This window comes from Phocoena phocoena, chromosome 2, assembly GCF_963924675.1.
Source record: "Phocoena phocoena chromosome 2, mPhoPho1.1, whole genome shotgun sequence".
Lineage (NCBI taxonomy): Eukaryota > Metazoa > Chordata > Mammalia > Artiodactyla > Phocoenidae > Phocoena > Phocoena phocoena.
Genome location: NC_089220.1, coordinates 147346384 through 147363694, shown reverse-complemented (window position 1 = coordinate 147363694; position 17311 = coordinate 147346384). Strand labels below are relative to the sequence as shown.

The window sequence follows — 17311 nt, the reverse complement described above, 5'->3', positions numbered from 1 at the left end:
CAGGGATGTGAGCAGATATTGCTACACCAATAGTCATAGCAGCATTATTCACATTAGCCAGGAGGTCAGAGCAACTTAAATATCCATCGGTGGATGAACGGATAAAGAAAATATGGTGTGTGTATATAGTGGAACACTCCTGAGCCTTAAAAGGAAAGGAAATTATGACATATTCTACAGCATATTCTTGAGGACATTTTGCTGTGAGAAATAAGCCAGTCACAGAAAGACAAATACTGTGTGATTCCACTTATATGAGGGATCTAAAATAGTAAACTCATAGAAACAGAAAGTAGAATGGTGGTTGCTCAGGATTGGGGGCAGGGAGGTGGTGAGTTGCTGTTAGGTGGGTGTAGAGCTTCAGTCATGCAGGATGGATGGGGACTTCTGGGGTCTGTGGCACAATAACGTACATGTGGTTGACAGTATTGTGCTGACCACCTGAAAATTGTTGGGAGGGTGAATCTTATGTGTTGTTTTGTAAATACTCTAACTGAAAAAAATATATAACTAATCAACATAGTATAGAACTAGCAGAAGGATCGACAAATGGATTTACTGTACCAGATGGAGAGTTCAAAATTATACCCGTACACACATGGTCAGGTGACACTTGACAAAGGAGCTAGGGCAATTTAATAAGGAAAGGAAAATCTTTACAACAAATGGTACTTGAAAAGTTAGTAAGCATGTGGGAAAATGTGAACACCAACCTTCACTTCCACTACTTAGAAAAATTAACTTGAGATGGTACCTAGACCTAAAAGTAAAAGGTAAAAGTATAAAGCTTCCCAAAGAAAACAAAGGAGTGTATTTTTTGAACCTTGGGGTAGGTAGAAATTTATAGGCAGGATTCAAAAAGCACTAGCCAGAGAGGAAAAGATAACAAAATGAATCTCATGAAAATGAAAAATTTCTCCTCATCAAGCACACTATTAAGGGTTTGAAAGTTGAGCCATAGACTTGGGATGAGTATTTTCAAAACATATATCTTAAAAAAAAAATCTTGTATCCATAATATATAAAGAACTAGTATAAATCAGAAATTAAAAGGCAGCTCAAAAACTTGGACATATACTTCACAACAGATGATATGCAAATGTCCAAGAAGTCCAGGAAAGGTGCTCAACATAAGCCATCAGGTAAATGTAAATTTAACTTCATGATTCTACTTCACAACCATGAGAACAGCTACTGTAGAAAAGATTGTACCAAGTGCTGGTGGCAGGACTAGAATCTCATATATTGGTGATGTGGATGTTCAATATTATAATCACTTTGGCAGTTTCTTTGAAATTTAAACAGAATCTTACATAGTGGAAAAAGTAACATCTTTACTTTGGAAGAAGTTGATGGGCACCATCTTAACCAAGGACCAAAGTTAACACCATCAGTAGAGGACAGACTTCTGTGGAACCCCCACTGAAATGCATGGTCTGAATCTAATCATGAGGAAACATCAGAAAATCCAAGTTGAAGACAATCTACAAAATAACTGGTCTATATTCTTTAAAATGGCCAGTTTCACGAGAGGCAGAAGCTGGGAAACTGGTCCAGATCTAGGAGGGCAAAGAAAATCTGATAAATGCATGCATCCGTGGTCCTGGACTGGATCATAGACTAGGAAGACAAAATAACTGCAAAGGAAGTTACTGGGATAATCGGCACTATTTGAACATGGACTTTGAATTAGGTAATAGTATATCATTGTTAAACTTCCTGATTTTGAGAATTTACATTATGTAAGAGAATATCTCTGTTTTTAGGAAATAACTTTGAAATATTTAGGTATAGAGGAACATGGTACCTGCAATTTACTTTCAAATGATTAGGAAAAGACATACTTACATAAAGAAAGCAATGGGGTCAAATGTAAGTGGTGAGTTTGGGTAAAAGTTATACGGGAGTTCTGTACTATTCTCGCAGATTTTCTGTAAATTTGAAATTACATCCAAAAAGTTCAAAAGGAGAAATATATCAAAGTGTTTGATATGTGGAGAATCAATGTACTCTCACCTCATTGATGAGCCCTTTAGTTTTATTCAGTAATGTGAATACAAGTCATTCAGTCATCAGTTTTTAATCTAGGAGTTTAAGAAAAAGAATGACCAGAAACTAGGTTTTTGTCTTAAAGTACTTTGAGTCTAGTTGAGGAGAAAAGAGCAGTGCATACACAATCTGAACAAAATAAAATAATAAATAAATTCATTGTGTTTGGTATGTGATATGCTCTAAAACAAGTATTGGCAGATATTTTCTGTAAAGGGCCAGATAGAAAATATTTTTAGCCATTATGGTCTCTGTCACAACTGCTCAGCCATGCTTTTATAGTATGGAAGCAGCCATAGACAATACACATATAAATGAGTGTGTCTCTGTTCCAGTGAACATTATTACAAAGAGACTGCAGGCTGCATCTGGCCCAAGGGCTGGCCTATATTTACCCCCACTCTAAAATGTTAACAGGGTGGAGTTTTCCTAGGAACAGCTAGAGAATAGCGTGGTTAGTGGTGAAGGGTGTGGGCTCTGGAGCTACTCACACCTGGGTTCAAACCCTGTCAATGCTACTCACCAGTTACATGACACTGGGGGAGCTTCATACCTTTGCTTTCTCATTTGTGAAATGGGAATAATAAGAGTGGCTCCTCCACAGAGCGTGTAGAAGATTGTGGGTGTAGTAGTATCCTGACTGCAGACTTCTAACTGGTTTCCTGGCTCCTACTCTGATTCTCCTGCAGTCTCCTTCACAACATCCAGAATGAGCCCTCCAAAACGGAATCAGGTCATGTCATCCATGCTCACCCTTCTTCCCCCATGCTTCCCTGTCAAAGTTAGAATGGTAGCCAAGCTCTGTACCACTCCTGTAAAGCCCTCATCCTGGTGAGTCCCTCTGCTGGTGGTGTGTGCATTGTGCCAGCACCATCCTCATTCACAGTGCAGGGCCTTTGAGCTGGCTTTTCCGTCTTGGAGATTCTCATCTTACTATTCAGATTTCACAGTAAGAGAGCTCTTCCCTGGCTTCACAGTTAAGTAGGTACTCAATCTTTTTATCTTATTTTCATTCTTACCCCCTTTGATTGTCTGTTGTCTGTCTTTAACCCTTTAGAAAGTGAGCTGCATGAGACACAGTACCTTGTCCACCTGATTCTCCACGCCAAGCCCTGAGGACACCACCTTACAAAATCGGCAGTAAAATATCATTTGTGGAGTTAACATAATGGGTTCATACACACAAAATACCTAACATAGTGACTGCCCCATAACTGATATTTGGAAAGTGTTAGCTAAGATCATTACCGTACAGCCTGTAAGGTGTACATACTTACCTTAACAGAACATTGAAATGAATTAAGAAGCTTGAAAATGTGACCTGTGAAGAAATATCTGAAGATCCATGTCCTTTCACTCTAAGAAAAGAAAAATCACAGCGATTTACATCCTGTATCTGATTATTTATACAGATCTAGGGTAATAAAATGAACAGTTAAAAGTCTATGAATGAATTTGAATGCCTTTTTCCTGGAGCTTTCAAACTAGCAGGTTTACACTTATTTTTCTTCCTTCCCCACTCATCCATTTGTGACAGTTTCTGTAGGATGATAAACTCTTTCACAGGACCAGAAAGAAAGCAGAAAAGCTTGGGGCCTTCGGGCTGTCCCTGAACAATGGAGTGATTTAGCTCTCGCTTTGTTTCAGACGTCCATACAGAAGCTGTCCAGGCTGCGCTCGCTAAACACAAAGAAAGGAAGATGGCAGTGCCTATGCCTTCCAAACGCAGGTCCTTGGTTGTGCAGACCTCGATGGACGCCTACACACCCCCAGGTGAGCAGCAGGTCCCGTGTGCTTCATGAAGTCAGTTCCAGCAACTGCGATCTTTCTAACTTTCAAAATCATGGTGCTGTAATTCAGATTTTGAGAACCAGAAGTCCAGAAATAGTAAATACGCTCTAAATAAAACTTGGAAGGAAAATTGGCATGATTATGTATATGTCTATATAAATAAGTGTTTTTAAACTTTTCATTTAGACTCAAATATGATACAGACTTTTTTTTTAAATCCTATAAAATTTTATTTAATTCTTTACAAAGCAAGAAAGAGTTTGTACATCCATCCTTCTGACTGAAGCTGGATATCTCTTCGCTTAGACTGGTGTATGCATATTCTCAAGTCTTTAAAATGTCAGTAGGTTGTAATGTTCTGTTAAGAAATTGAATGAATTGAAAAATTTAGGCAGTTACTTAAATCTGGTGTCATCAGTTTTTCCTGTGAAGTGCAGGTAGTATTTTGGGGTATCACAGCTGCTTGCTCTGCTATTGTGGTGCTGAAGCAGCCATGGGCAACATGTCAGTGAAAGGCCTGGCTATGTGTCAATAAAACTTTAGTCACAAAAACAGGCAGAGGGTTTGGTCCACAGGCCTTCCAACCCCTGATCTAAATGGTTGAAGGTAATATCCCATTATATTTCTGCTTTTGTTTAATCTTGAATTTTATATAACTACCTAAGATCTCTACTTAACTCTACCCAAATAATTATAATCTGTATCTCGTGATCTTCAAAACTGAAGTGAAATATGAAGTTAAACGTCCAGGTATCTATTAGAAACATGAAAGATTGAACCTAATTTACTTGATTTTTTTGTTGTGTGTTTCTCATTCCAACATTATTCATGTCGTTGTTGCCACTCTGTCTTTTCTGCAGATCTAAGTTACCTGGCACACCCCTTTGTTCATAAAAGAAATTTAGGGTGCAGTAAGAATAGTTGAACATACATAGCATTTTTTGGAGTCTTTTGAAGTTAGTCATGAGTGATTGCAAACAGTGAGGGTAATAGAAGCACACACTTCAACTCACAGATGTGGTCAAGTATATCCAATACTGCTTCAAACAACTCTTAAGTCTTCAGCTTTACATGCCTTTAAAAGTGAAAGTCCTGAGCTTTGTAAGACAAAACTTAAATATTTAATATAAAACTTAGTTGTTTTGTTTTGTCTTAACAGATAATACCACAAGTGTTCTTTATCTCAAGAATATAATATTCTAATAGGAAAGGGTGTCCTTTTTGCCAATTTCCTTCCTTTTTGTCGAGCCACAGCATGTATTTTGGACTCTTTTTAAATCAGCGTAATTAATATACTTAATCCTACTTAGTTTATGGTTATAATTTGCCAAAATTTATAAGTGGTGAAAAATTATTTTGTGTTTATACAACAGACAGAATGGACTTATAAGAATAACAAACCCCACTTAAAATATATTTTAGCCAACTCTTTGGAACTAGACAGTATTCAGGGAGATGGACATTTTTCTGAGCCACTTTTTATGGGAAATGTTGAGTCTAAAGCACAAGGTGCAATGTGATTATTTGTGTATGTGCTTTTTCACATGTAGAATCCATCCTCATGAGTGTTGTTGTGTCATGCATGATAGACAAAACTTTCAGGAGAACGAACCTTGTACAAAGGTCTTTGCAAAATATAAAAGAATGTTATTGGAAATGAGTGTCATTTTTGGTGCAACATTTGCATTTAATTATTTGGTTAGCATTTTCATGTACACCATATAATACATTTTGTAAACTGTCATTCAGGAGTCCTAGTAACAGTATCACATGGGATAGTTTTGTACAATCATAAATGCCAACACCATCATCATAAAAATTTTCATTCATAACCTATTTTGTGCTTATCAGGAGTCTACGTATTTGTAACTGTACTTGCTTGAAGAAAATCGTGGCTCAGCTTCATTTTCTCTCACTCTGTTTTCCTTGGTTGCTGATAGCATTTGTTAGAACTAATTTTGTGTCCAGTTTTCTTCAGAGAATATTCCTGAAGTTTATATTCTCTGCATAAAGTAACTGGTTGCTGACTAGTATCATAGTTTCTAGAAAATATATGATTAGGATCGTTGCAATTCCAGTCTTCTATAGATGAAACTTTGCTTTATTTTTCACGTACAAAAATATAAGAAGAATTTGTCAGTACTTTTGCTTCCAGCCGTAATGAAATAACTTACCAGACTAACCTATACACCATAAACAACTATAAAGCTGCACAAAACAAATGAGATGACTGCTTTTAGGCAGTGGACCTCATTCAGGGAATCAAATGAAAATATGTCAAAGAACTAAATGAAAATATTATCTTAATACTTGAGCTGATCAGGGAAAGGAAAATTATTTTAAAAATTAATAGAAACTCTAGAAATGAAAAATATAATACAGAAATGATATTTTACTAGATCAGCTTAGCATCAGATTGGAGAAGTAGGATAAAAGAGTCTGTGAACTTAGAGAGATAAAGAGAAATTAGTCAAACTGAAGAATGAGGAGTCAAAAGATAAAAGAAAAATTAACAGAACCTGAAGCATCTGTGATACAATGTTAACATACTTATAATTGGAATCCAAGAAGGAAAAGAGAGTGAGAAAAGGGAAGAAAAACTACTTAAGGAAATAAGGGTCACAAACTTCTCAGATTAATGTAAAACACCACCTCACAGATCCCAGAAGTTCAGTGAACACTACGCAGATTAAGTATGAAAAGAATCATCCCTAAGTTAATAATAGTCCAAGTGCTGAAATCCAAAGGTTAAGAGGAAATCTTGAAAGTCATCAAAGGTAAACAGATATATAGCATACAGAAGAACGGTCATATGAATTATGAATACTTATGTGAAGATGCAGTGAAGGCCAGAAGACAATGAGAAGACATTTTTATAAAGTACCAAAAGGAAAAGACTGAAACTGTCAATTCATACTCAGTGAAAATATACTTCATAAACGAGGGTGAAAAAAAGGCATAATGAGACACATGAAAGCTCAGAGAATATGGTGCCAGCAGAACTGCAAACACACTAACAGATGTCATTTAGGCTGATGGGAGATGATCCCAGATAAAAATTTACATCTATGAAAAGGAAAGAAGAACACTGGAAACAGTAAATAGCTGGGTAAACGTAAAATTCTATGCTTTTTCTTGTAATTTTCTTTAAAACAACAATTGCACAAAAGACAAGGCCAGGTGAATGGAATTATACTGTTGTATGGTTATGAAGTAGGAAGCAGAAAATGGAAAGAATGAAATGAATAGTGTCAGGTGTGATGTGAGATGGGAGAGAAAGTTTGTAGTGTCAGATTTGAAGAGCAAACAGTTACAGTATTGACCCCATATGGACCCATTGAGGATTCATATTCTTAGCCCTAAAGTAACCACTAAAAAAAATGAGAAGAGGCATATGTAAGAATTTAATAGAGAACATAAAATGAAACTCTTAAAAAATATTTGGGGGGCTTCCCTGGTGGCTCAGTGGTTGAGAGTCCGCCTGCCGATGCAGGAGACACAGGTTCGTGCCCCGGTCCAGGAAGATCCCACATGCCGTGGAGCGGCTAGGCCCGTGAGCCATGGCCACTGAGCCTGCGCATCCGGAGCCTGTGCTCCGCAACAGGAGAGGCCACAACAGTGAGAGGCCCGCGTACCGCAAAAAAAAAAAAAACTTGGTTAATAGAAACAAAGGTGGGAAAAATCAACAACAGAGATTAAAATAGGAGGAATGAATGGAAAACAAATAGCAAAATGTTAGATGCAAACTCACTCATATCAATTATTACAATAAATGTAAATGGACCAAACGCCCACTTAAAAGATAGGGATTGTCAGACTGAATAAAAAAGGAAGATACATCTATATGTTGTCTACAAGAGACACATTTGAATATAAAAACAAGGATAGTTAAAAATAAAATGATGAAAAAATATACAATGCAAACATAAAGCATAGGAAGGTGAACAAGTCTATATTAATATTAGACAAAGTAGACAGCAGGACAAAGTAGTACCAGATATAAAGATGAACATTGCATATTGGAAAATGAGCAATTCACCAGGAAGTTATAACAATGAATATTTATATACCTAAAAACAGAGCATTATAATTTATAAGGCAGAACCTGGCATAATGAAGGGAAAAATAGAAAAAACAAAAATAATAATTGGAGATTCTTAAAATATTCTTCTTAAATAATAAGAAAGTTGTCAAAACAACACTATCAACCAACTTGATGTAGTTGATACTTACAGAATATTATGCCCAACTATTGAGGAAAACACATTCCTTTTTAATACCATTCTTGGGGTATAATTTACATCCCATAAAATTAGCACATTGTAAGTGTATAATTTAATGACTTGTAGTATATATATAGATTGTGAAGCTGTTGGTGCAGTCCAGTTTTAAAGCATTTCCTTCTCCCCTTGTGCCCATATGCAGTTAATTCCCATTCTCACATCCAGGCCTAGGGAGCATTTGATCTGATTTATACACCTCTAAGAATATTCTAGACATTTTGTAAATGAATTAATAAAATATATCCTTCTGTATCTTCTTTAGCATGTTTTTGAGTATCCATTTTGTAGCATCAGTAGTTCATTCATTCTTATTGCAGAATTTTATTCTATTAGATAGATATGCCACATTTTGTTTATCCAGTCACTAGTTGATGGATATTTAGCTTGTGTCCACTTTTCAGCTATTATGAATAATGCTGCTGTCAACATTTATGTGCATATATTTGTGTATATATATAATTTCATTTATCTTGGGTAGATTCCTAGGAGTGGAATTAATGAGTCTTATGGTAAGTTTATGTTTGACTTTTAAGAAACTGTCACATTGTTTCCATACTGGCTATACCATGTTATATTCCGACCAGCAACGTATAAAGATTCCAGTTTCTCAGCATCCTCACCAACACTTGGTATTGTCCTTATTTGTTTAATAGTCATTCTAGTGGATATGAAATAGTATTTCATTATGGTTTTAATTTTCATTTCCCTAATGACTAATGATGCTAAGGATCTTTTTGTGTGCTTGTTAGCCATTTGTATGTATTCACTGGTGAAATGTCCCGATTTTTTGCCCATTCTTATTTTTTTATTTATTATTTTTTTAATTTTATTTATTTATTTTTGGCTGTGTTGGGTCTTCATTGCTGCATGTGGGCTTTCTCTAGTTGCGGCAAGCAGGGGCTACTCTTCGTTACGGTGTGCGGGCTTCTCATTGCAGTGGCTTCCCTTATTGTGGAGCACGGGCTCTAGGCATGCGGGTTTCAGTAGTTGCAGCACGCGGGCTCAGTAGTTGTGGCTCACGGGCTCTAGAGCACAGGCTCAGTAGTTGTGGCACACGAGCTTAGTTGTTCTGCGGCATGTGGGATCTTCCCAGGCCAGGGATCGAACCCGTGTCCCCTGCATTGGCAGGCGGATTCTCAACCACTGCGCCACCAGGGAAGCCCTTTTGCCCATTTTTAAAATGAGTTGTCTGTCTTCTCACTGGTTAAGAGTTCTTTATATAATCTGAATACAAGTTCTTTATCAGGTATACAATTTGCAAACTGTAGTTTGTCTTTTCTTAATGTTGTCTGTGGTGGAGAGAATTATGGCTCCCTCCAAAGATATCCATGTCCTAATTTCTAGAACTTGTGAATATATTACCTTACATTGTAAAAAAGACTTTGCAGTTATGATTAAGTTAAGCATCTTGAGATAGGGCAGTTATCCTGGATTAACCAGGTGGGCCCACTGTAATCAAAGAAGTCTCTATTCAGGCAGAGAATGAGAAATACAATACTGTGTAATCTCAGTCACATGTGGAATCTTAAAAAAAAAAACTCACAGAAAAAGAGATCAGATTTGTGGTTACCAGAGGCAGGGAGTGGTGGGAGAGGGAATTGGAGGAAGGTGGTCAAAAGGCAAAAACTTCTTGTTATAAGTACTAGGGATGTGATGTACAATATAACTATAGTTAACGCTGCCATATGATCTATGTGAAAGTTGTTAGAGTAAAATTTAAGAGTTCTCATCACAAGGAAGAAAGTTGTTTTTTCTATTTATTTTATATGAGATGATGGATGCTAACTAAAGTTACTATGGTAATTATTTCCTAATATATGTAAGTCAAACGATTATGCTGTACACTTTAAACTTATACAGTGATAGATATCAATTATATTTCAATAAAACTGGAGGAAAAAAGGTCCTTAGGGAAGAGTATCAAAGTAAAAAAAAAAAAAAAAAAAAAAGATAATGAACCAGAGGTTGGAGGGATACACTTTAAAGATCGATGAAGGGGCCATGAGCTGGTGACACAGGTGGGCTCTAAGAAGGTAGAAAAGGTAAAGGAGTAGATTCTCCCTTGAAGCCTCCAGAAGGAATAAAACCCTGCCAACACTTTGATCTTAGACACTGACCTCCAGAACTGTTAAGATAATAAACATGTGCAGTGTTGTAAGCCAGTGAATTAGTGGTGACTTGTTATGTTACCCATAGCTTAAGAGTTTTCCATTTTGATGAAGTTCAATTCATCAGTTATTTTATGGATTGTGCTTTGGGAAGTTTCAGAAATTTTATAGTTTTAGTTCTTTCACTCAGGCCTGTGATCCATTTTGAATTAATTTTTATTTATGGCATCTATGTTTTTTACTTTGGTTTGGTTTTTTGATACATGAATATTCAGTTGCCCAGCCCATTTGTTGCAAAGATGATCTTTTTCTCATTGAATTATCTTGGGATCTTCGTCAAAAATAAATTGACCATGATCATAAATGTAGGACTATATTTCTGGGTTCAGTTCTGTTCCATTGAAATATATGCCTATTCTTGTGTTAATATCACTATCTTGATTACTTTAACTTCATAGTAAGTTTTAGTATCAGGTAATGAAGTCCTCCATCTTCCTCAAAATTATTTTGGCTATTCTCAGGCCTTTGCATTTCCAAATAAATTTTAAAATAAGCTTTCAATTTCTTAAAGCCTTCTGGGATTTTACTAGGTATTGTTTTAATTTTTTGTTAGATATATTGCTAAGTGTTTTATCCTTTTTGATGCTGTCATGATGGAATTGTTTTCTTAATTTCATTCCCTTATTGTTCAGTGCTAGTATCTTATAAAGATATTTCGTATCTTTTTTTGGTGGTCCTGTGAATTTAAGAAGTCAGATGTATAACTATGCAACTCTTTTCACCTGCCACAGTGACAACGCATGCTAACTGATTGGATGGCTGGATTTTGACTTCTGACTACTAGATCAACGTGTGCTTGTTCCCTGGGAGGTGGGAATAATTTGCAGTCTGTCCAGCCAGAAAAGGGTGTGGGGGAGCATTGATGCCTATCTGCTTTGATAAGAGATATCTTGGTTCTCTCACTTTGTGTGTGCTTGTCCCACTGCAGAAATTCATCTTGTCCCATTGTCTTTTAGTCTTCTCAACAGAGGCAGTCCCCATTAAAGAACTTTCTTGGAGGCTCCACTCAACAAATTTTGATTGAGTCCCCCCCAACCCCCCACTTCAAGGATAACTGGAAAATTAGCTGGGCACATTGATGACTTTGTCAATGCAAAGGTAGTTCTGGATGCTGAGAATATCTGGGTGCTGGCAGATTCATTGTCTGGTGAGAGCCTTCTTCCTCGTAGTCGTCCATGTTCTCACTGTGTCCTTACATGGCAGAAGGGGCTAACTCATTTATTAATTCAAGAATTTTTCCATGTGTTCCTTAGGATTTCCTACATATAAGATCATGTCATCTGTGAATAAAGACCGTTTTACAACTTCCTTTCTAATCTGGTTGGATGCCTTTAATTTTTACTTTTCCCTGTAGTTCACTGGCCAGAACGTGCTGGATAATGTTGAATAGAAGTGGCAAGAGGGGACATTCTTGCCTTGTTCTTATCTTAGGGGAAATGTATTCAGTCTTTTACCAGTATATACAGTGTTAGCTATGGGTTTTCATGAATGCCTTTCATCAGGTTGAGGAAGTTTCCTTCCATTCCTGCATTGTTGAGAGGCTTTATCATGAGTGGGTGTTAGGTTTTGTAAAATACTTTTTCTGACTTTTAAGGTTAACATACTTTTTTTTTCTCTTTATTCTACTAATATGATATATAACATTAATTCATTTTTGAATGTCAAATTAACCTTAATTCATGTTCATATGTGTAATCCTGGTTACCACTTGGTCATTTTACATGTTGCTTGATAATGTTTGCTAATATTTTTGAGGATTTTAGTGTCTATATCATGAATGATATTGTTCTGTAGTTTTCTTATGAAAAGATGGGGTGGGAAATGAAAGATTGATTTGTAAAGGGGCATGAGAAGACTTTTGGGGAGGTGGTAATGTTCTGTGTGGATATACGGGTGTATACATTTCTCAGAAGTCTTAAGTCTGAGGACTTGAATAGATATTTTTCCAAAGAAGATATACAAATGGCCAATAATTACATTTAAAGATACTCAACGTCACTGATCATTAGGGAAATGCAAATCAAAATTACAAAGAGATACAACTTCACACCCATGAGGATGGTTACTATCAAAAAAAAAAAAAAAGGAACAGAAAATAACAAGCGTTGGTAAGGATATGAAGAAATTGGAACCCTTATGCACTCTTGGTGGAAATGAGGTGCATAGAGGTGCAGCCTCTATGGAGAACAGAATGGCAGTTCCTCAAAAAATTAAAAATAGAATTTACTATATGATCCAGTAATTCCACTTCAGAGTACATACCCAAAAGAATTTAAAGGAGACTCTCAAAGAGATATTTATATACCTGTGTTCACAGCAGCATTATTCACAACAGCAAAAACATGGAAGCAACCCAAGTGTCCACAGCAGATGAACGGATAACAACATGTGCTCTGTACATATCATGGAATGTTATTCAGCCTTAAGAAGGAAGGAAATTCTGACACATGCTGCAAAGTGGATGAACCTTGAGGACATTATGCCAAGTGAAATAAGCCAGTCACAGAAAGACAAAAGTGCGATTCCACTTACATGAGGTACTTAGAGTAGTCAGAATTACACAGAGAGAAAGTAGAGTGGTGGTTGTCAGGGGATGCGGGGGGAAGGGGCAATGGAGAGTTACTGTTTAATGGGGACAGAGTTTCAGTTTTACAAGGTGAAATGAGTTAAGTGGATGGATGGTGGTGAAATGAGTTATGGGGAGGGTTGTCCAACATTATGAATGTATTTAATATCACTGAACTGTATGCTTAAAAATGGTTAAAATGGTAAAAATTTATGTTATGTGTATTTTACCACAATTTCAAAAAAATTGAAAAAATTCTTAGGTCTGAATTCCAAAAATATAAATTTTATTTTTATGTAAATTATAATTCTAAGTTATTTTAAAAGGAAGGACAAGGGAAGAGAATCTGTTGGCCTTCTAATATTATTGTTGCTTCTGTAACAAATTTCTAATAGATAAACTTTAAAAAAATTTCTAGACAGCCTAGGTCACGTCACAATGATAATAAAATGCAATGTAAATATCCTTTACAAATATTGCTGTGTTAAAGAAAAAGTCCTTGTAAATCAACCATACTCCAATAAAAATTAATTTTAAAAAAGAACAGTAACTAATACATTAGTAAGTGCTTAATAAGTATTGATGAATGAATGAGTGAATAAACAGCAAAATTAACGTTAAAAAAAGAAAAAGTCCTATTTCTTGATTTAAGACAAATTACCCTTTCATTTATTCTCAGTAAATGTTCTAGAGCTACTCTCATCCTTTTTCCCTCCTAGCGTCTCACATAACTCACCTATATGTATGATCCTAAATGTCATTCTTATATTGAAGTTTAAATAACAAGTATACAACGATTCGTTCTTGAAAACCTTGCTTCTAGGTGAAAAGTTATTAAATGAATACTATTTCCATTAATTTTAATGCAAAAAGTGACATGTTTTTGCTCAATCCAAGATACACAGTTTTCATAGACAGCAAAATAAATCTAGTAAATAATGAAAAACTTTTATAAGGAACAAATATAAAAGTAAATGCATTTAGTTTGATCACAGAATGTAGTGTGGTGATTTACTGTCCACCTGAAAGGAGGAGGCAGAGTCCTTAGATGTAGGTTGGTAGAGAAGTCCAGATCATTCATTGGGAGAGGCAGGAGGATGAGACTGGCCACACTCACATGGAACTTAAAATAGCACATGACTCAGAGAAACACCTCGGTATAAAGAAGGGCTACAGAGCATCACACTTCGAAATGCTTGAAAGTTCAGTGTCTTTTAGAAAACGCCACCTTGACCTTCTCGCTTGGTGTCTGAGTACACAGAAAACATTTGGTTTCTCCCTCAAACTCTTGAGTGGAGGAAATTGGTGAGTATGTCTTTGTCTGAGATTGTAATGTCACAACTTTCTGTAGCATATATATGTAAGGTGTTTTGGATGAAGACTTCACTACAGTGAAAAATAATTTGTCATCTGAAAAGTGTGTAATTTTTCAAGAGTGTTCAAAGGTCGTCGATCAGTTAGTGTGGGAGGTAGGTCTGTGTTCGCAGTGTTTGGAGAGGGACTAATCCTGGGGGGTGCTTCTTTGCTGTGATATACACGGCTGATCACCTGCCTCCCACAGATACCTCCTCTGGCTCAGAAGACGAAGGCTCGGTGCAGGGCGACTCCCAGGGGACCCCCACCTCCAGCCAGGGCAGCATCAACATGGAGCACTGGATCAGCCAGGCCATCCACGGCTCCACCACCTCCACCACCTCCTCCTCTTCCACCCAGAGTGGGGGGAGTGGCGCCGCCCACAGACTGGCTGACGTCATGGCTCAGACGCACCTAGGTGAGTGCCCTGCTGGGCAGTCGTCTGTGTAATTCTCGTTGTCCTTAACGTCTGAGTGGCTGCTGAGTAACCCTGCCCTTTTTATTTTGAAATTTCTCTATTTGCGCATCTCGACCATGGAATCCATCCGAGGGACAGAACAGAGCCCCACTCCCGCTTCTGGGCTGCTTTGTTGCGTTGGTTTTACTGTTTTGTGAAACCCTTGGTTTTACTACTCTTTACATCCCAGACGTCTCCTCTGCTTGTAGAGGAATGCGTTCTTGTTCATTAGAGAAACTTGCAGCCGTATCTGGTTACATGCTTTCTTCTCCTCATGCTAAAATATGCTCCTAAATGAAATTTTAATTATGCTAATGAACAAGGCTGGGGACTTCAGAGTGAGTTTGCCCTTACTTTGGAAGTTACTTAGGAAGGGGAGGCTTTCATCACTACTGCTTATATAGTTTTCTGCCATAGGCATTCAGCTTTCTGGGGTGGTTCACGTTACTTTGTGTGTAGGTTCCACGATACATGGGATCCTCTGTATTTAAAAAAGCACAGAGTTAGGAAGCATTGGTAAGATGTTTGGAAATAGTGTAAAACAAGAGATGAAGTGAGAATTATTAGAGGAAAGGAGCATATTGGATGAGCAGGGGGCTGCGTGGAGGGGGTGAGTAAGGGTCCTGTTTCTCTGCCTGCACCCCAGCCGCCCCCCACTCACTGTGCCACATTCATCTGATGTGGAAGGCACAGCATGAGGTCCAGATCTGTCTGATCCATTTTCAGCTGTGGATTGAGATTTTTAAACATTTCAATAAAAAATTACTCACAAAGTAAATTACTTGCTTTGAATGTGGTGCCAAGATGGTTCAGTATGTTCTCCATTCAAATGGGGTGGACCAGGGTCAGCCGCATCCAGGGACATGGAAGTTGCCCCTCCCTGTGCAGTGGTTGATCATCGAGCACAGGGCAGGTGCACGGCATCCTCCCACATCTATCCTCTTATCCGAAAACTCCATGTTTAGAAAGTAGGTAAGTGAAATGAATGAATGAAATACTCTGCCAGCTTCTCAGACTCAAAAAGTATTTCTAGATTATTGGCTACTTGACAAGAGTCAGAGGAATTCCAAACTGACTTCTCAGGACTTGGCCCCAGTGGCACTTGCTCAGCATGAAGTTGAGGTTAAAAGCAACAGCCTTTTCAGAATCAGCAGTGAGACTGGTTGTCTACCAGCAGGACACAGGCAGCCGGTTGGGAGGGCTGGGTCTGGTCCCAGTTCTCACGTTAACAGCTGCCGGCTTCTTCAGAAGTCAGTGTTCCCTGCTCTAGTTTTTTAGTGGGAAGAAAAGGGATGATAATGTCTTTCCTTTGTACCCATTGCGAGTAAAAAGGAGAAAATAGGAAAATTCTCCGCAGTTTTTAAAGTAACACTCACATGCAAAGTAGTAGTATTAAATTTCAGTTTAAAACGTTTTCGGGAACATACACTGGTTAATGTGTACTGAGAACCTCTATTTGAAATCATAGATAAAAATAAAGCAGAAATGTATATGACCATTAAAGAGTTTCAGATGCTAAAATTTCTTCCTCTGTGTTTTGGAACCTGAGATAGCCCTGAGGCTCAGTCCGTGTGCTTTGTCTGGTAGCCACCTGGGCGGGGGAGATGTGGAACTCCCTCCACCTCTGCCCCTCGCTCTTACCTTAGGAATGTGTGTTTTCTGACTGAGTACACTACTAAGGAAATATCAGGAATCTTACCAAGAGAAACACATAATTTTGAACAGATTACTCCCTGCATTTGTTTCTCCCTTAATGTAGTTACATGTGGAATATTGGAGGAAATTATAGCATGGAGAATTAAATTTATCCGAACTATAAAAGGTTACGTTACTCAGGTACGTTAAGACTCAGTGTAACCTAAATATAGCTTCTCAGTGTGTGACATTTCAGTAATTTCTAATTTGGCACATAGATAAGTTCCTAGAGTATCCAGGAATTTTCTGTAAATATGAAAAAAATTTTTTGAAAGAAAGCAGTGGCAAAATAATAAAATAAGAAAAAGAGAATTAAAATATTTTACTCCAGGGCTTCCCTGGTGGCGCAGTGGTTGAGAGACCGCCTGCCGATGCAGGGGACACGGGTTCGTGCCCCGGTCCAGGAAGATCCCACATGCCGCGGAGCGGCTAGGCCCGTGAGCCATGGCTGCTGAGCCTGCGTGTCCGGAGCCTGTGCTCCACAACGGGAGAGGCCACAACGGTGAGAGGCCCGCGTACCACCAAAAAAAAAAAATTTTTTTTTACTCCTGTGGCAAAAGCAAAAGAAGTAAAAAGTCAGAATTGGCAGTGTTCAACCTTTTGTTGAGGCCATCAGAAGCCTACAAATAAGAAAATATTCTGTGTATGTCTGTGTTTTAAGGAATTTAGGGTCAAATAAACCACCAACTTGTAGTACCTCTGGTCCCTCAAGGTGAAGTACTTGGATAGAGTCTGTAGAAACCTCTTTGCCCAAAGGGTAGAGGAAAGACAAGCGTTTAAAGACCATGAAGAGGCGCTAACAAGTGGATGGTACTTCTGCTTTGTGGTTGTTGGAATGAAATCCTGCGTCCTTGTGGGTCCATCCTGACAGCATGACAGGGACACTGCACATGCATCTCCCGTCAGGCTGGCTTAGCATACCACACGGTCCCCGTCCAGGTGGTTTTTC

The 17311-nt window shown here is 37.8% G+C and overlaps 1 protein-coding gene across 1 annotated transcript in view; it reads left to right on the top strand.

The window, feature by feature from the left end:
• The window catches only part of DIP2C (disco interacting protein 2 homolog C), a 368636-nt gene that overhangs the window by 218764 nt on the left and 132561 nt on the right, over positions 1 to 17311 (top strand). The window contains exons 4-5 of the mRNA XM_065872651.1: positions 3697 to 3822; positions 14419 to 14628. Of these exons, the coding sequence (XP_065728723.1) occupies positions 3697 to 3822; positions 14419 to 14628 (336 nt within the window). The remainder of the gene's footprint in view (positions 1 to 3696; positions 3823 to 14418; positions 14629 to 17311) is intronic.